Consider the following 20,475-nt stretch of genomic DNA (forward strand, 5'->3'; position numbering starts at 1 on the left):
TGTGACTGTCATTCAGTGTTTATGAAATCATGGTCTGTGAACAATTATTTAGGTCGCAGGCAGCAAGAATGTTCTTTTAATCAAATGGGCAAATGTCTATCATGTCATCATTGAACTGCTTGTGTCATGTGCTATTTAATGGCTCATGAACGAGTCTTTAAAGCTGTGACTCCATGATTCAGTGAGGCCGAGTCTGACTCGGTGTGTTTAAAGTGGTTTCAGTGACGGCCACACAGAGAGCTTGAAAATTCACACCAGCAGCAGACTAGTAGGGGAAGAAAGCTTTGAAAGTGTTTGAACTGGTCTGCATATAAAATAGCAAGGATGTTGTTCATGCTTCTAAACTGAAAAAACACAAAAGGAAAAGGAGTGTAAAAGAATCTCCTGTAGCCTCAGCAATTTGCATGCTCTGTTATGCTAGTGTCTTTGCTTTGGTGAGATCTCAACAAGGGAAAAAATCCAAATAACCTAATTTACAGCTGAAATACCCCAGTTTGCAATTAATTCTTTTTCAGTATTATTTTAAACTAGAGCTATTAGGAAAAAAACCTGCAAATAATTGAGTCATGTTGTCTCTAATTGTGATCAGATCATCACAATCATAATAACTTGTGAGTAAACATATATGAAGTACAGAATTTTGTGCTTTGCAAGAGATGTGGATACACAGACAAACTTTTGCCATGAACTGTTTTGTGATGTGCTCTGCATTTTATACTTAACAGTGTGCAGCTCGAGCCAAAGTTAATGTGATATGGCAAATGCAATGTGATTTGGAGTTACCTGCTCCTCTGACAATGATGAAAAAATGTGATTGCTTTGTATTTCCAGAGGGTTGAGAATGTGCACAGCTGAGGTTGGATAACCTCCTTCCTGTAGGAGCTCCTCATTTATCCATACCTGAAATAAATCAACACCTGTAGTTCTCCCAAACTGCATGTCTATTCCAGCTTTTCTTAAGAAATATTAATGTTTATGAGCCAGTGTTATTGTGTAGTCATATTAAGGTGGAACTTTCTGGCTCATCAGAATTTGTTTCATCTCTTTCTAAAATTGAGAAGAGAATAGAGATAAAGATGGTGGTTTTCTGACAAACTTTCCAGAGATCATCTGTGTGCTACTCTTAAAAGAGAGTACCTTCTTTTTGAAAATTGTTTGCAGTAAGGAGAACATAATTTAAATGATCTAGAGAGTTTTTTCTCAAGGTTTTTTTTTTTTTTGCACCACCTTTCCTCTCCCATCTTCTATAAGGACTTTCTTGTATTTAATGTATTTATTGTATTTAATTGTATTTCAATGAAATGACTTGTAGTGACCATCATATTCAGTGCTAAACTGCTAGTGCTTCTGGCAAGGTGCAGTTTAGCATTAAGTCACTAGCTTAGTTAAACAGAAGTTATTAAATTAAAAATAGAATCATTTAGGAGATGGAGGAGACAAGCTGAGAAGTGGAATGAGAAAGAGAAAAAGAAATGCAGAAAATATGAAGTTGCAAAATATTCAGAGAAATTAAAGGATAAAGATATCTCTAAAGCTTCTGCGATAAGTAATTTTAAAATTAAAAAAATAATTTTTGTGGGCTGTATGCCTGACATAGTCATGGAGGGGTGCTAAAGGGGAACCAGGGTATTCAATAAAAGAATTGACCAGGCGAGGTTGGATAAAAGTATGTGTGGAGGAATCAATAAATTTCTTTTTTTGTAAGTTACACAGGAGTTTCTTATGCATTACAAATGATAAAAATGTTGTAAAATGATATGTTAAGTGCTTAAAGTTCTTACTGTATTTCATTACTGTGATTGGGGTGTATCATGGTTCATATTTTCCATTCAGGGTTCAGTGGAATTGAGCTAATATTTACTGTCATGACTAGTTTGTTATTTCAAGGAGATGGCTCTGGTCTTGCCTACATCTTTTAGAACTGAACCAAAAGTCTCTTGCTTGTGCTTGATATCCTTAACTCAGCTAGGTGTTTGAATTAGGCTTGATAAGGTGACAATTTAGATTGTTTACTTTATAATTAAATGGAGTGTTTAAAAGGGTTTTGAGGCAGGAGTGAAGCAAAACTGGTAGATCTGCATTGATTACATCAGTACTGTGGTAGTATAAGTTGTGAACAAGTATTTATTACAGAAATATAGGAGTTCATATTTTTATAAGTCCTTTCCTACTGTAATTTGTGATTAGTATTACCTGATTTTGTATTGATTTGGGTTTTTTTGTTTTCAGGTGTGGCTCACAATATTTCTTTACTGCGAGAAGTGATCGTTCATCCGCGCTTTATTCAAGGAGACATCAGCACTAAATTCCTTCCTGAAGTCTATCCTGATGGTTTTAAAGGTTTGTTCCATTTGGAAATGTTTCTTTTCTTAAGCAGTGTTGTTTTGATTATTGCTCCTTTATATTTTTAGACTGACATGTTCCCCAGTCTTTACTTTTTCTTCAAATATATCTGTGCATGCACACAATTAGAGTTTTTAAATAATGCATAAAGTTAAAACAGTTCACAGTTAACTTTTTTTTATTTTCAAGAAGTCAAAATACATACTTCTAGTGTTAAAATAGTAAATGAAATACACCCAATGTCAGGAAAAACCATTTATAGGTAATATGAAATATGTAAAATAAACATCAGTTTAATTCTGCTCTGCTAACATGCTTCATTACACACAGTACTTCTGCCATTAACTATAGTTGGATAAGTTTTCACTCAGAACTGTAGCTTCTTCATTAAGTTGGTGTATCACCTTTAGAATTGCCTTTTGTCACCCTTATTTTTCTCTGTAGCCTTCTCTGGAGGATCTGGCATTTTATCAGAGTATTTCAGTACCCTGGTCTTAACACACTTTGCACACGGTAATGGGCATCATTTTGAAATTCTTATACACTAGGTTAACATAAATACAAATGCAATTATTTCTTTACAGCATCTCAAACTACTACAATTTCAAAAATGTTTACCAGTGGTTGCTAGAAATATGTAAGAAAACAAATATATTAGTTTCCTTTCATAAGGATCGGGTTTGAAAAGGTTGTCTTCTCTCTTAGCCAATCTGATGTAGATGCTTTCTTGATCTGTGTGGTCAGAGACTCAGTTCTTCCGTACAGATCTCTCACCTCAGCTGGCATTCACCAGGCAGAACATCTTTCTTATTAAAAAAAAAAGACAGTATTTATAGTTCATCATTCATGGGTCCTTTATGAATCCTGTGGAGATTCCTTTTCCCTCATTCATCATTAATCCAATGTGACAGAATCCTCATCTCACTTTGGAGGCAGCACTGCCAGATTGGCAGTCACTGGCCATGACTGGCACCTTGCCAAATTCTAGTCTCATTAAGGAGCAGAACAGATTTTTCTTACCTCAGGACTCAGTGTGTGAGTGTGTGGATGACTATTCTTTGCACCAGAACTACTTGATATCGTGATGTAATTGACAACTCTGTGTGTGATACAGTCCTACATGTGGGATTGATGCATCCTGCTTGTTCCTGGCTCCTGACTGAGACCACAGGAACAGGTGTTAGCCACCTTGAGTGGCAGTGCGCTTGCCGTGCTTCGAGCTGAAAAGTTCCTTTGTTGTTTTTGCTAGGGGGTACTTAGCTAATCTTTGGGTAGCTCAGCTGGCTTTCATCCAGCAGAGATTCCAGGGTACTCTGCTCATCTGCTCTTGAAGGCTTGGTGCTGCTGTAGCTGGTCATTCTCCCTTCCCTGGCATTTGAATACAGAATCTCATGTCTTGTCTCTCCGATGTTTCTGGGACTATTCGGTCATTTTCCTGAGTAGATGCAGATCTCTAAACCACCATGAAACCTGCATTTTTTTACTGTTGCTGCTTTTTTGGGGATAGTTTTTTGGTAAGTTCCAGGGTTGACGTAGCTCTTGAAGGAATCTAGTGAACTTCAGCAGATGTGCAAAGTGAGTGGCAGACTGAGAATGGAGGAAAAAGGCAAAGAAGCAAGATGTTAGAGTCCCAATACCATATTGTGAGAAGGCTGCCTCCCCTGGCACATTACTGGGAAGAATAACAACTTAAATCAAACAGCAATATTGTATTAAAAGATTCTTAAAGATATGCTTTTGCTCTGGACACCAGAAGATACAAACAGATATTGTGATGATTTATAATAGAAACCAATGATTGGCACATGTGAAATTCCTAGACTTTTTTCCTTCTGTATAAAAAATCTTGCTCATCTCCTTCCATGTATCAAACACACATTAGCCTTCTTAGTTATACATAAAGAAACATATTACGGCATTGAACTTCAGCTCAAGAATAATTACTTGTGAATAGTGATTAAAAGCTCACCAAAGATTTTGAGAGCCCTTTTAATGATGTAGTTTGCACTGGATCAAATCTTTCATGCTTAAAAAAAAAATTGATGACTTGAATTTGAGGTTAGTTTTTTAAGTATGCATTAAAAATATTTCTACAAATCCAATGACTCAAATGGGAACTGTTGAAGACAGCAAGGATGGTGGGTAGATAACAGGTTAAAGCTCAACAAGAGAAGCAAAGACAAAACCTAATTTATATGTAATTTCTTTAATCACTTAAACTAACTTTTTAATATAAATACCCAGAGTAAACTTTGCTAGGAGAATTTGAAAATTAAGTAGCTTCATATATCTTACTATTGCTTATAAAAGATGAATAGCTATAAAAGAAAGAGCTGTGGCAGTCTGAAAAACTAAGAGCAATGTATAACCAACACAGATCTGGAAATATGTAAAAATATGTGCTGCTGTTAACAGTAGGAATCCATACCAGAAGGGTTTTAAACTTGGAAGACTTAAGAAATAGAAACATTTCAACAGAGATGTATGTTATATTAATGCTCAAGCACAATCCATTGTGTTTCTTTTGTAACCTGCACAATTGCCACTACAGTTGTAGTGATTTACACTGAAGATAAGTACTGAATCTCACTGTGTTCTCTCTGGTGACTGCATGAAGTACTGGCCCATTTCATATGTGCATTTTTCTTCAAGTATAAATATTGAGTCTTAAGAGTAAAATAAGAGATTCTTTGTTTTCCAGTCTCATTTTTGTGAGTTCCATTATAATCCTTTAGTAGAAGACCTTTAAGTTAAGAAAAAATGAATTATTAGATGTATCTTGGCTACTTTTCCATTAACCTATGTGATGCTCTCTTCAAATTACATGTAGAATGGGCATGTTTAGTAATTTTCATAATTAGAGTTTAACTCTTTCTTCCCATTTTTAAGCAAACATTCACTACCAGAAGTAGTTTGTTTATTGCAAGTTATTTTAAAATACTAGCTGTGCTGAAAGTAACCTTGTGCAGAGTATGATTAGGGTGGGAAAGCAGCTGCTGTCATGCCCTTTTTTGTCCATGTGAGGGATGGCTGCCTGGAATGCTGGCTGGCAGTAGGTGAGCTGGAGTGTGTTGTTGCTCTGAGCACCCATGCATGTTTTGAAGGTGTGTGGATCTGAGGGTGGGTGCAGGAACACTGATTAGGTCAGGTGGCACCTGTCTGAGAGTGGCCTCCAAGCACTTTGCTTAGAGAATAAAAATGTCTGCCAAGCATGCAGGAGTCAGATGCACTGTTCTTCTACAGCTTTCAAACAACCTGGGAAGCCTCTGTACTTTCTAGTCTGCCTGATGAGAAGAAAATTTACTGTGTGTTATCCTTATTTTATAGGCACAGACAGTGTATCTCTGTTTTCACAAAGATGCAAGAAGAGTCTTGGGTCAAAAAGTTAAATTAAAGGATCTTTAGGTTAGTACCGTGTTCATAGGATAGGTCACTGTGGTTCAGTCTGTTTCATAGTTTATATTTTCCTAGTTTTTTTTTATTTAAATATTAAGATTTTCTTCTTCTTGATGTTCCACTCTTTCTGGTTATTAAAGGATGTCTGAAATCAGTCACTCTCTTTGGGAGACACATCTTATGCCAATGAAAGATGGGGCATTTTTCAAGAGATTATCACAGAAGTTATCCCAAAATACATGAGAAAAAAAACCACCAAACAACAAAACCAGGAATAATTTACTTTCCCTCTTCTAGCATGTTTACTTTATCTGAATGGAGAGAAAGAACAGAAATTCTTTATATTTCTAATGCAGAAAGGAATAAAGAGGAAACACTTCTCTTCTGAAATGGCGTATTGGCTCCAGAGACTGTGTATGTGATGAAGGCTTTTAGATACGTTGTGCTTATTATAATTATGAGGGTTGGACTAAATGATTACTCTGCTTAACAGTTATTAAACCATCTCTGGAGTACTGTGTCCAGTTTTAACCCCCGATGCATGTGAGCAAGATGGCAACAAACATGAGTAAGTCTAGTGAAGAGCCACAAGAGTGGTGTTGGGGTTGGAGCAGATGACCTGTAGGGAGAAGCTGGGAGAGCCAGCTTGGAAGCAAGAAAGCTTAGGGTGGGCCTAAGGACAGCCTTCTAGGACCTTGGGGTGGGTTCCCAAGCATATGAAGCCAGGCTCTTCATTGAGTTGCACAGCTGCACAGCAAGAGTCAGGAGTCATGGATTGGGGATTTTAAAGGTGTAGCTGTACAAACCTCTGAGCAACCTGTTCTGAATTTGATGTTGAGATTGCTTCGTGGAGAGGGGACATGCTGAATAAACTAAGGGCTTTTCAAGGTCCCTTCAGCCTCAGTCATTCCATGATTCCAAGTGAAAGTGTTTTTTTAGATGAATTGGAACTGCAGATATGACTTTTAAATTTAAGTCTGGAGGCTTTTGCTATTAGTAGTTGGGGGAACACATCTTCCCCTGTCTGTCACTATTAGAATATGGGAGATGCTTGCTGCTAATTCCATTCATTTTGTCTGCATTGGAATCTAATAGTTACAACATTCAACATTGTTTTCTGCCTCAGCCTACTTGGTTATATGTGCTGTCTGTAATGGTTAATTTCGAAATTACACCAGGAAAAACTTGAGATAGAACCTAGGAAAGTTGTAAACATTGCCTACATTGGTGTTGATCTGAATTATGCATTGCACTTTTAATCTTTCCCATTATGCTTTTAGTTTTTATTCTTCCCAATCAGAAAACAGTCACTCTTGAAATACTAAGTAACTTACTGGGGCACATAATCAGGGCTTGTTTGTTTTGTTTTGTTTTTTTCCCTGTAATTGATAGTAGAAAACACGTTTCTAGGACAAAATGCAAATGAGACTGTTATGGGAAAAATGACCTTTATGTAATTTAATTTGAAGTTGGTTATGTAAAGTAATTGCATGAACCTTTTTGACTCAGCTTGGGGGATACTGGGATAATATTGATTTAAGCAATCATAACATCAGGGAAATGAGAGAGAAATTCTTTTTTTCTTCTCTTCCTTCCGACCAGGGTTCTGCCATTTGGTAGTAATAGATGTGTGCAGTCTAGTTTTAAATAACATGAATAGCATTGCTTCCCCTTTAATTGTGACTTAATTTTATAATAATTCTTCCTGTTTTGCATTTGTTTTATCTAATTCAGCTGATAATTCAGTGATAGTGCAGAAGTTTATTCCAGGTTAAACAGAGAGATTTGGGAGCTGCTAGTTCCATGTTTTATTGTGGAGGTGAAATTTCTGTGTAAGCCAGGAGTCTACAGTGATGAGAGCAGGGAAGAGCAATGGTGTAACTTCCTGTGTTGGAAGTTGGGGGGCCTTTGCTACTTTCTTATTTCACTCTCTTTCAAGGAAGCACTTGGATAACTGCTCCAGAGGTAGCTTTGTTGTTCTCTAAATCAATCTGTGTGGTGAACATGAAGGACCGTGTTGCTATATCTTTATTGATGGTGAATATTAACTTATTCCTCAGGACATCCAACTGAAATCCTGAGGAGTAGCTTCTGAAGAGGAATAATACTTGATGGGAAACAAAGGTATTGCTATCTGGAACATTTGTGAATTTCCAAATATAGTAACGTAATTGTAAGTTTGACTTCAAGACTGCTTAGAATTCAGCTGAGCTAGCAGCAGAGCAAAAGCAGACAGCAAGGGGAATGGGACTGGAGTTCAGAGAACTAAGGCAGTATTGACAGCAGTCAGTCCTGCTAATAAAAGTAAATTGCTATCCTTAGCAAGCAGCCTTTAATCAAACTTCTGAGGCATGCCTCCAAAGTTATGCTAAGGACATTCTGTGGTAGGGTTGTATGTTATTGCCAGACACCAAAACCTAATTTTGCTATGTTCCTGTTAACAGTTTCTGTTATCTCCCAGAAATCCTACACTGGGTACTACAGTCATAACTGGTTTTCTGCTTGCCACGTGTGTGACACAACTGCTGTAAATAGTGACAAAGGGATAAATATTTTCTTCATGTTGGCAGTAATGAAGTGAATGTGACTCTTGATCAGTTGTTAACCTGTTTCAGCTTATTGACCTTTGTTTGCTGCTTGGAGTTTGATTTTTATTGAATATATGGGAAGAAAATAATTTTTGTGGCACAGTAAGCTCAAAAGCAGTTACTTCATCTAAGAAGGGGGTCATGCAATAAAACCTTTGAAATGGGACCTTTCTAGTTTTACCTTGTTCCTTTATTTAAGTTGGCTCTAACAGTATGTGTGAGAGCAGGTGGGAATGTGCAGTTTTGGTCACAGGTCTTGTCATGAGTGTTGGTCAAGGGGGACTGAAGGCAAAGGCTTTAGGGCAGATTCCTGATGTGCTTTCAGCTGGGGCATGTAAACAAATCATCCGTTTTGGATTCAGTGTTTTGAAAAAGTGATCTCAGAGTTTCTTCCCTGTGTGTAAGCAATGGGAAAATTGGCAGAAATTTCAGATCAGATAATTGATGTTATTGCAATGTATAATTACATAAGGCTTATATATATACACATATATGTGTCTGTATATGTACAAATAGTACAAAAGTTCAGTGCTTTTTGAATTTTGCTTTGCAATCAGTTTTTCTAGTAACTGGCAAAGGAAATATTGAGTTTATTTCTGAAGCCAGGTTCTAAACCTTTCAGCATTTGTATTTCTGCATGTGTTTGTTGAAGTGAAGACAGTTTCCATTTCAAGGCAGATAAAAAAAATAAACACTGAGCAAAGGAACTTGCAGTAATATTCAGCCAGAATATGCTAATGCAGACTAAATTAAAAAGAGATTGATGCAGATTTTCTGAGTTTTGTTATTTTTAAATTTGCATTTTTTGGCCTATGACAACTTCTTTGTACTGTTAGCTGGACTTTAATGAATGTATTCCCATCACTGTGCCATGATTGCATTTCTGAGGTGGACTCTAACTAGCCTCTTTACCTAACCCTGTTTAATATGCCCAGTGGAACGATGGGTTCTCTGCAGAAGACATCCTGTTTTGAAATTGTGGGTTTGTTGCCATAGAGTCTGCTCCAGTCCTTTACAGCAGTCTCCATTCTGGATTTTCTTCAGGATCTCATTAGTGTTACTTTATTCTGCTGATATAAATTGTCACTGGCTAGTAACCAGTACTGGGGAATGTGAATTTACATTACATAGCACTGAGGCCATGGGAGGGTGGAGGCATAGAAGGGATCTGTGTAACTGTTTGTTTGCTGCAGGACTGGGAGCAAATGTGTCTCCCTGGGCTGAGTTCCTCTGGGAGATAGAGCCTTCCAAAGCTCTTCCCCCATCCTTTCATGTGAAATCTGTACTTTTTCTGGATGATGGCATTTGCTGTGGTATGTACACATAAAGCACTTTGAGAGCTGTGTTGTAACTGAGTTCAGCAAAGTCTTTCAGTTCTCAACCTTTAACTTCATTGTGTAATTCTCCTCTCTTCTTTGTGAAATGCTCTTTCTTTCACTTGTGCAAAATCTGTTTCTCAAGGATAAAGTTTGCCTCTTTTCTTCATTTTGCAGTTCTTGTCCTGTTTTGTATAAATTTTAACCTCTTGCTTTGTAGGCCAAGTACTTTGTCTTTTTGTTCTCTCTCACAGAATCATAGAGTGGCTTGGGTTTCAAGGGACCTTAAAAATCACCTGGTTTCACCTCCCTGCCATGGGCAGGGATACCTTCCACTAGACCAGATTGCTCAGCACTCCATCCATCCTGGCCTTAGGACTTCCAGGGATGGGCATTCATACCCAGACAACCTGTTCCTATGCCTCGCCACCCTTGCAGTAAAGGATTTCTTCGAAGTGTCTAAAAATGTTTTCAGTTTGAATTATTCCCCCTTGTTCTTTAACTACATGCTCTTGTAAATATTCTCTCTCCCTCTATCTGGCAGGCACCTTTCAGGTACTGGACAGCTGCAGTTAGGTCACCCTGAAGCCTTCTCTTTTCCAGGCTGAACAATCCCAGTTCTCTTAGCTGTTCCCCGTAGGACAGATGCTCCGTTTCTCTACTCATCTTGGTGGTCCTTCTCTGGAATCTTACATCATTCTTGGCCAGATATTTGCCATCTTTTCATACAAAATCTCTGTTGTGTGATTTCTGACTTAAAGATGGAGAGGACAGAGTTCTGTTCCTGTGCTCATTTTAGCCTCTTGAATGGACAATTTAATCTTTATCTAACCTTCACTTTCTGGAACAAGACCAGACTGGGAGAAAACCTGCTTCCTGTCACCCCAGTTGTATCTTTTTGCCAGATATTTGTTAGGTTGCCTGCCTTCAGATTATAGAATGCTTTGAGACACTTTCTGCTTCTAAAGTGTCAAACGTGACTTTGGCTCCATTAGTTGTGAACTAATGATTACACAAATAACACTAAATGACCCAGGGCTGACGAGTAGCCTCATCCCCATTTATTTTTTGGGTTTATACTGTTGTGCTGTCCCTTCTGTTTGAAAGATCTGCAGCATTTGCCTCAGATAAAGTGTTCTATATTTTGAGTAAGTTCTAATGTACAGATGGATTCCTTACCAGCATGAGGCACAATATGTCAACCAGTGACATTTCAGTAACGAAAACAAGATGCTGCAGCATCATTCAGTTTCTTTTCTTTCAGTTGTCAAATTGTTTTTAACAGAGATACCAGTGTTAGCAGTTGGGCTGATTTGTATGAAAACATGCAATTTAAACTCTGAAACTCAGAGCGTCTGCTATGCTATGCCTCATCCTAATTTAGAGGGAAAATATGTAGCTTTCATGTGTGAGGACTGAGCAGTGTCTTTACCGGTAGTTGTTACTTTTTGTGTCTGTGTTGGTCTGTGGTACCTAAATTTTTTTTTGAACTTTTTTCTGAAAACTAGGACACAAGTTGACAGATCTTGAAAGAAGACAACTACTGGCAACAGCAGCATCTTTGTATGTGGCTGAACAACTGCGATCACAGCGATTTTTAGGGACTCCAAGGTAAGTTCGTTTCTAGGAACTCAGATGTGCTGATGCATTTCATTAATGGCATCTTCTCATGCACAAGAATAACTGGTGAGAAACTGCATGGTTTCTTAATATAGTCTGTTTTTTCTAAATTCAAATGAGCTGTGGCTTACATTTCCCTACTTGCACAAGTCATACATGATTATTTTTATTCTAAGTATTAGCAAACTAATAGGCACAAAAATGTGTTACAAGCCAGTACAGTAATTAATGCACATCAGGAGTTTCATTAATGCAAAATGTTGCTGCATTAGTAACTAACCACAAATTGAGCATCACAAATTTCCCATGTGCCCATTTGAAGCAATCTAAGCACTTTGGCATAATATGAATATTCAGCTACAGAGCTTTAAAATACTGTAGATTTGTGAGTAATTTGCTACCTTGATGAAGAACCTTAATAGTTTAAATTCTGAAAACACTTTCAGACTGTAAAGGTGGAAGGTAATTGATACCTTGCTTTAAGTATGATTTTTTTGGTGCTTTTATTCCCCCACTCCTCCATTTTTTTTAATTGTAGCTGCCAGTAACCTAGGCAGTACTGTTAACTGTTCAGCCATTGCAGTACCCATTTCAAAATGCTAATTTACTTCTTTGGCTTTTTTGAACAATATCCTTTTTTCCTCTAGGATGTCTAGCTTTCCTTGTCCTCTGGCCCATCCCTGTCAGTGCCTTGAGACCTTCTGTTAAAATTAACTGAATTTGTGAAGCTTGTTTTTGTAGTTGATGTTAGCAGTGGTTGCATATAGGGAATCCTGACTTCAGCATAATTCTCCTTGCCTCATGTTTTGTAATGTAGTTGCATGTAGGTTTATATGTGAGGGGAGTCATAGTGCAGGGTAGACGTTATTCACATTCCATGCCAGTGGTTTGACAGTGTATTCTATTACTGATTTTTCAGTGGTCAGGAATAAATCAAATGTGGTTTCAAGAAGTCTTTATTTTTATTTGTACCCACAAAGATAATTAGTACCATATGGTATTAAAGAAAAAGAAAGAGACACTTAGGGCAAGCATAACAGCTTTGTAATGTATAGCATATGCCGGGCTGGGTCATTGCTTGCCTTACGCATCTACAGGGGAAAGTAAAGCACCTTTTTATTTCCTTCCACAAGTTATATCCTCCATAGTGAATGGCATAAGGAGAAGAACAGACACTCAAACGCCACTCTTACCTGAAAAAAGATGAATCAGGGGAAATGAGGAGAAGCCTTGGTTCTAGTTTTTTACTGGCCAGCATAGGAAGTAAAGTAGTCTGGTACTGCTACAGAGAAGCAATGGATTACTTTGTACTTAGAATAAGGAGAGGATTTGTTAATTTAAGCAGTGGTGATCAAACTGTTATTGCATTCTCTGCTCTGATTTGTGGTTTTTTTCTCTTCCCTCTAAAATGCTCTAACTAGCTAAAAAGAAAAGAAAGGAATCCAGTTTTTGAACAATGTTTTGTTTCTTTTGCAAGTACTTTTTTTAGTAGTAGGTGTCTGTGTATCCTAATAGAAAAGACACATATGACTATTTTAACTGAGATAACAGATATGTAAATGAAGTATGGAGTTGAGTAATCAGACATGGTCATCCATCTCTTTCTCTGCTGTGTTAGGGAAACAAATACACTCCTGCTTTCAAAAAAAAGTTAGCTCATTTTTGGAGTGCTAGCCAAACTCAGTCACAGGTATTCTTTCACCATGGGAAGAGAGGGCAGCAGAGTCTGGTCACATGAAAAGAACACACATCTGTAAAACTAGATTAAGGTAAGATTTTTCAGATTTTAAATGGTGATGCTAAGAAATCTTTTCAGTACAGAAGAATCACTTTCTCTTGCCATGATGGTGTGTACTGATGAATCCTTCAGAAGTCAAGCATTAGAATTTTCTTCTAGTGATGGCTGAGTGTGGTTCTTATTGAATGTGTCACGGTTTCAATACATGCATACTGTTATATCTACTTGCTTTAATGATAGCAAAGCTGCCTGTTTGAGGCCAAGTAAGGATGAGCTAATGCAAAAATGCTTACTGGTGAGTAACTTCTGAAGAAACCAAACCTGATAATGATACCCTTTTCCCAAAATGATACAGCTTGTTCTAAGGAAAAAGGAAAGAAGCAAAGGCAGAATGAAGTCGAAGAATTGTGCAGTGTCTTGGACAGTGTTCTCCATTCCTTAGAGCAGTTAGTGGACTCCCTCTAGAGGGAACTGAACACTGTGGAGCATATGAGTTACTATAGTCCCATCAAGGATTCTTCACCATGTCCTTAACTTAACCAAACTGCATCTCACTTATTTTTGAAGGTGCTCCATATAATGGGTATTTTTTAATGAGTAGGGTTGTGGCCAGAGGAAAAGCACATCTTTATTCATAAGACTGCACTCTGTTTGAAAAATACTTGTAAACAAAAAGTTCAGAGTAGGAATCTGTGCTACAACAAATCCAAAAAGCCAGGTGTGATCTTGGGTGCAGTCTTCACTATGGCAGAATTGGGTATTTGGAGTTTGTTTGACTTTCACATCTGTGTTGGAGGATGTGAGCAGAGTAGACAGACTGCATGCTCCAAAGCTGATCCGTAATTTTCTCCTAATGGTTTGGACAAGTACATTGATACATTGATCATCACCTACAGAATTTCAGCTCTCTGGCACTATTTATGTTGACAGCATTTTTTTCATCTGCACTGAAAGCGATTGAGCAAGTCTTGTGCAAAAAACTACTGAAGAGTAATATTTTGAAATCATACATTATTTCTTTTAAAGTCACAGCTGTCAAACAGACAGTTTTCTGCTAAATTTGAGTTATATGCTTATCTTTGCTTTTAATTTGTTTTCTTTCCCCTTTTGGGAGCCATATTTATAATATGCATTCTTTTCACAACTGCAGGGGTATTTTATGTTCCCTTTTTTATCCTGTGATTTATTCAGCCCATGATCAGGATTGTTATTCTGGTCAGATAGACAGAAAGTACCATGCTTGGAGATCTTCACAGAAGCTCCAGCTTTCACTGTCAGGGTTACCAGGACTGTAATCAGATGAAGTGCAGATGAGGCAGATTAAGGAATCTTGCTGCAGGCTGCTCCTCCCTTGCTCTCTGTCTATCCTTCTCCTCCCCAGGTATGCAGGTGTGATTTTGTGTGTAGTTGCATTCCACTCTGGTTCTGCAAAAATAACCTATATTAGCATAATAGTTTATTTCTGATCATTCTGTCAGAAGCAGGCTATTTCTGACATGTGAAATTATTCTGGAAGAGCTACAAGAGTGGGAATGTGTAGTGAGCAGAAGATGTGAGCTCGTAAAAGGGAGTCAGAGGTGGGCCTTAGCTCTCTTCCACAGGTCAAACTAGTAAGAGCCTCATGAGGTGGATTTCTCTGTAACTGATGATATTTTCTGGGGTGTGACTGGAAAATATGTATTTTGCAGTCCCCTGAGTGACTGAATAATCAGCTATAAGGTTCTTGCTGGAACATATTCCGATGACCAGCCACCTGTTTCCACCTTTGGCACCCAACTTCCCTCAGCTAGTTTCAGCCAATCTGACCTCTGTAGTGGCAGTCTTCATTGCAGCAGGATAGTTGGTGTTGAGGATAGTGCAGGTCACAAGCTCAAGGTTGGTTTGCCTTTCCTGTGCCCGAATAAATGGTGTTATGGTTTGGGTGGAGCACCCACAGGTGAGTTTCCACTGTCTGTGTTGTTATATAGTGCCCCTGGCCTCATCAACAGTCTCCTAGAAGCAGCTTGCCAGGCTTTAGCTAGAACAGCTGTTGGAGATCCATGCATGCTCAGAGTTACAGGAATAGAAGCATTTACTTTTGTAATGCAATTTACTTTTGTGATGCAATCAAGTATTTAGAGCATTTTCTGTGTGTTTTTTTTTTTTCAGTTTTAATTTTACTATTTTTTATTTAACCCATTTTGTTGGGAAAAATTGGTTGTGGGATGGTTTGGTTTTTTGGGATTCCTCCTGGTTGGGGTATTTTTTCAAGTATTTTTTGAAAGATGATTTACTAATGGAAGTGTTTGGTATTTTGTGAGCCACATACTAATGTGAATATTTCACTGTGATATCCAGATACTAGGGGCACATATTTCCTACAGGAAAGAGCCATGGATGATTAATGATTGTTTCATTGTTCAGCTTTTAGTTATTTTACCTAGGACTTTTCCTACTTACTCCATAGTCCACTTTGTTGTGAAACTGGTGCCACCCACAGCTGCTGAACAGATTTACAGCATCTAGTAAAACCCCAAGGTCTTCTAGACAGAACTTGATCTTGTTTCAAGTGGAAACATATTTTGGCTGAAGTGAATCCAGCTTATTTTATGTCTGTTTGATGTAGTTAGCCTTTGAGACCAGAAATGATGTTGTACAGTTGAATCTTCACATTTTGGCTTCAGACTTGTTTTCATTAGTGGGTTGGGAGGGGAATAGGAGAGTGTCTCTCCAGGTGTGGCTACATCATGCTATCTCATGGGTCTACTAATGTGATGTTTATACTTCTAAACCCAATTGCCTACAGCACTTCCTATGTGTAGCTTGTGTTGGCTGCTAAGTGTATTTTCCTAATTTTTCTATGGGTTTTACCCTTTCATCATTTATGACTTGGAAAAAAAACAGTGAGGCTGCATGCCCATATTACCTGATACTACACACAAAAAGATGGTAAGACATTGGAAAACATTTTAAATTACTAGCAAGAAAAAAAACACTAAAGGTTTTTCTTGCTTGTGTGTTTAATATAGAAGACTGGATTGAGAGTCTTGAGTTAAACTGTTCTTGTGGGATGTTAGAGAAGTGAGTTGAATTTGACCTCAGTTTACAAAAAGGCAAAGTGGACTTAATACTTTGCTGCCCCATTGAGGTTTTGTAAATATCTTTTTATCAACATGTATGAAGTAGTTTGAGACCCAAAATGAATTATGCTTTCTAAGCATAAAATAATATTTTCCCAGGAAGGAAAGTATATAGTGAAAAGCTAAAATACAAGCAAGTTTTTGTCAAGTTCTGAAATAGCTGGGCTCAATTTTTGTTTTAAAATTCTGAAATCCAGGGGTCCAGTGCAGTGAATATAAAATGGTTCGTGACCTGCAAGAACAGAAATTAATTTATGTAGCTTTATGTTGAATGAATTATTCTGTGTTCCTGCCTGTTTGATTCAGTACAGCTATACTGGTGTTTGCCTTGCCATTGCTTGATCATAGGGCAGCGAGGAAATGGCTCAGAGAGCAGTAGAGTCCCGCACCTCTCAGGCATCCTTGCTCTCACAGAGACTACACCTATTACCCTGCTGGAGTCTGGGACAGAGCCAGCTCTTTGCCAGCCTAGGGCTTCCCCATATGGAAGGATGATCAGCTGCCCAATAGCAAAGCTTTCTGGCTCTCTTGCACTGCTGGAGCAGCACAAAATAAGGTTATGTTACATTAATTTTAAAAAGAAGGAAGATGATGTCATGAAAATTCACTGGAGTCATCTGAACCGGCCTCTTGGAAAGAGAGAGTTCTTGCTTTCGGCACAGGCACTGCTGAACTATATCAATTGTATTATGTGAATTTAATTTTTATTTCTTCCCTAGAACTGTAGCATGAACATGAACTTGCACGTTATTGCAAGTGTAGCTAAACATGTATACTTGGCTCTGTCCTAGAGATACCCTCTATGTAAAGATAAACTGCTTTGTTTTCATCAGTACGGTTGATCGATTCCAGCCTACTTGTGGCTTTCTTCATTCCCCCACTTTGGAGTTATGCAGTCATCCTTAGCTCATGAAAACAACACTGCCTTATCCTTACTGTTCTGGTCCCCTGCTCAACAAGTCCAGCATTCTTCCCATGATTTACTGTTAGGCCTTGGAAAGTTTTTGGTAGGTTTGTGTAACTACTGCAGCTTCGCACCATTGTTCACTGTGTGGTCTTCTCTTTTGCTGTAGACTCGCAAGGTACTAAGGCCCTGTTCTCCTCTTTTTCATGTGAAATCCTTGTTTATAATGAGCTTTTCTGGTTGTGGTAACCCTCTTGTCTCTCTAGCCGTTATCTAATGTTGTTCTTTTGACCTCTTGTGAGTCATTACTGTATATTTTTTTTGGTAATCTTGCTTAATAACTACAAAACCAGATGCCCTATATAATATTCTCGATGTCTTTAAATCTGATATTATTTGCTCTTCTTGGTTGTTCAGTTGTTTATCACAGAAAGAGGATTATATGTGCTAGAAATAAAGAAGTAGCTGCAAATAAATGAAACATGCATTTTTTGTCAGTTGTGAATGAGCTTCTGTGGAAAAGATAAAAATTGAAATGGGATGTTAAGGTAGCATTTATGATTCTACAGAGTGTGTGTATGGTATTTTTTGATTTGATTTGATTAAATTACTGCAGTCAGATTGAAAACACAGGTAATATACGATACTTCTGTAGTTGTTTGAAAGCACAGCCATATGTTCCATATGATTCCTAAACATCTATTCCAGGAGTAGAGCAGTCTGTCATGGGAAGTTTTCATAGCTTGTTATCCCTGTCATTTGTAGGGAGAAATGTGTTCTAGGCACTCAGGAATCCACACTTGCTCAATCTTTAGAGTTGCTAACCATTATGAAATTATGAAGATAATAATTACTTAAAGTTTGAGTCTCAGGGAACATCTCTTGGGAAGATCCCCACATCTTGCTGAGGTAATTGCTGGTGGGAAAGGCTTTCACTAAAGTAAATGGACCTGGCTAAGTCCCTATGTTTATTTTTTATTTTCACCATGTCTTCTGGGAAAACAGCATCTGCTGTAAGAGCTTTATCGCTTCTGTAGCTACTGTTCACTTAATGCTGAAACTTGAATTTGCATAATATAGAAATGTGAATGTTTTCTCTTGTGCTGCCAAATTCCTGTCCATTTTTTAGTTGTTAATCTGGCCCTTTTCTCATCTATGCTTTGCTTATGACCTCTTCTGCAAGATCCTCTCTTTACAAGACCTCTCTCTATTTAATTTACTTTGATCCCCTCTATAAGCCCAACTATTATTTCCTCTCATGCAGGTTTACACCTCCTAAACCTGTTCTTTAATATTTGTCTGTGTGTAAAATGTGTATGCGTGAAACTGTAAAACTGACAAGGTGTGTGCTAATTGCCATGTGCTCCCTGGTCATTTCACAGGTATTTTTAGGATATGTTTTTGTCTTCCTCTGAGTATTTTACTTGGAGTTTCCAAGGGCAGAAATGAAGTTGTGTAGGATAATTTTATGGAAGGGCAATGTTTTTCTTGACGTCTGGGGTCTCTAAGCTCAGTAAATACATCTGTAATTGCATTCGCATGAGAAGTTTTGCTGATATTTCTTTTCTAGGATTATTAAAGATAAGCATGACCATCAGCACCTGACCTTGTATAGTTCCTTGAGGCGCTGGTTGTGTCCTGCTGTTTGTGTAGTGTACAGCTTATTCTGGATGCTGTTGCTGTAGAAATGTTGTCAACAAAATATATAGGAAACAAGACTCTCATTCAATATTGTCTGCATACTTTTACATGTATGTGTCTTGATTTGTCCATTCTTTAGCATGCTTACTTCATTCATGTTCACAGAGGCTGTAGTTAAATACAAGATACTGATTGAAGGGATAGGTAATTCGTTTATACCTTTGTTGTTCAGTTTTACAATTTTCAACCGTTTCTTTTCCCTTTGATTCAGCTGCAAAAGTGGGATGGGACACAGAATGGCCTCATTATTGTAGGAGTATTTCTCTGTTCCCTGCAATGATTCCAAAAGCTCTTGCACACTTCATCAGTATTATTGTAATTCTTTGGCTGCAGGATATTTGGCAGCTGTTGCACCCCACTGGCAGATCCTATTCAGACTTCACTTCCATTCACCATTGCCATTGGAGAATTGATTTCTCTCTCCTCTGCTCTAACCTTTCCCAATTCATTTTGGATTGTTCAATGTGAAACATTTTAATTTCATATCATACAGCCATTCAGCTCACAATCCTTTTTTAACCTGTCACCAGGGTAACAGCATAGCATGCTTGCTTTAGGCAATCAAGTTTTTATTTCACATGCTTAATGTTGCATTAAATTTTTGCATTTTGTTTAACCCTCTTAAATACTTTAAAATGTGGATATATTTTGCAGGGTAATGAAGTCTCTGATTTCAGTGTCAAGTCTTCACAGAAATTGTCTTACTTAAAATAAAAAAATAATAAATCGGAAGATGAATACAGTAATGAGAAGATTATTAATAAAATCCCAAATGGCTGAATGAGGCAAACATCCATAGAATGGTAAAAAATATTTTTCCTCTGGTAAAACCTTCCAGAGGCTTATTATTATAATCTTTAGACCTATACTTTGGGATTATTTTTACCTGTAAGTGCTTGTATCAAATTAATCCAAATATAGGATTAACCATGCAATAACATGACTTTAAGAAGTGAAATGTCTGGCCTATACGTGTCAACCTACTTCACGTTGCTTGCCAGATGTGTGTGGAACTGTAAGCCGAATAACAAATATTTTTTATACATCAAAATTAGAATTTATTGGGATGATGCAGTTGATTTAAGAAATATGGGATTTTCAAGTATCTGTTTTTCCTCTACATACCAACCATCATGGCATGAAGAACAGGCTATAACCATTTTATTGGAAATAAGAATAATAATGAATTTGTGTTTTCATAGATGATTACAAAAATAAAATAAAATGGACATTTTCACATATGAAAAAACATTGATTACTTTTTTTTTGTTGGTATTAGAAAATATCTGTAATAGATGTCCTGAAAATACCCAGTCTATAACTATAATTAGAGGTGTAGTGTTAAAGGCCTTTTCTCTGTCACAATCTAGTCTCAATTACATAGGTATAAAAGATATAGGAGGAAGGGGTGGGAAGTATTTAATTTTATGGTAAGTAAAATCTAAGAACACTGCATTGCAAATAAGCCCAGACTTTCTCATTTATAATGAAATAAACCCATAGTGAAAGCACTGATAATATGCATGTTAACACTTCAGAATACTAATTTTGCAAACCTTCCTATTTTCAAAATAGGTCATGCATATCTATTGTTGTTTAAAAAAAACAAATATGGAATATTTGATTACTGTACTAACCCAGTATGTGTTTCTTGAGAAGACAACTGTTTGCCATAGATCAGACCCATAAAGTTGACTTTGTTAGAATTTTTCTTCCAACAGCATGTAGCTAACTATCGAAGGATAGAAAT

The 20,475-nt window shown here is 37.5% G+C and overlaps 1 protein-coding gene across 2 annotated transcripts in view; it reads left to right on the forward strand.

The window, feature by feature from the left end:
* The window catches only part of PCCA (propionyl-CoA carboxylase subunit alpha), a 269,931-nt gene that overhangs the window by 129,961 nt on the left and 119,495 nt on the right, over positions 1-20,475 (forward strand). For both annotated transcript variants that reach the window (XM_041423356.1, XM_041423355.1), the window contains 2 exons: positions 2,230-2,340; positions 11,152-11,254. In XM_041423356.1, the coding sequence (XP_041279290.1) occupies positions 2,230-2,340; positions 11,152-11,254 (214 nt within the window). The remainder of the gene's footprint in view (positions 1-2,229; positions 2,341-11,151; positions 11,255-20,475) is intronic.

Source organism: Onychostruthus taczanowskii, unplaced genomic scaffold (genome assembly GCF_017590055.1).
Source record: "Onychostruthus taczanowskii isolate IOZ18803 unplaced genomic scaffold, ASM1759005v1 scaffold77, whole genome shotgun sequence".
NCBI classification, from domain to species: domain Eukaryota; kingdom Metazoa; phylum Chordata; class Aves; order Passeriformes; family Passeridae; genus Onychostruthus; species Onychostruthus taczanowskii.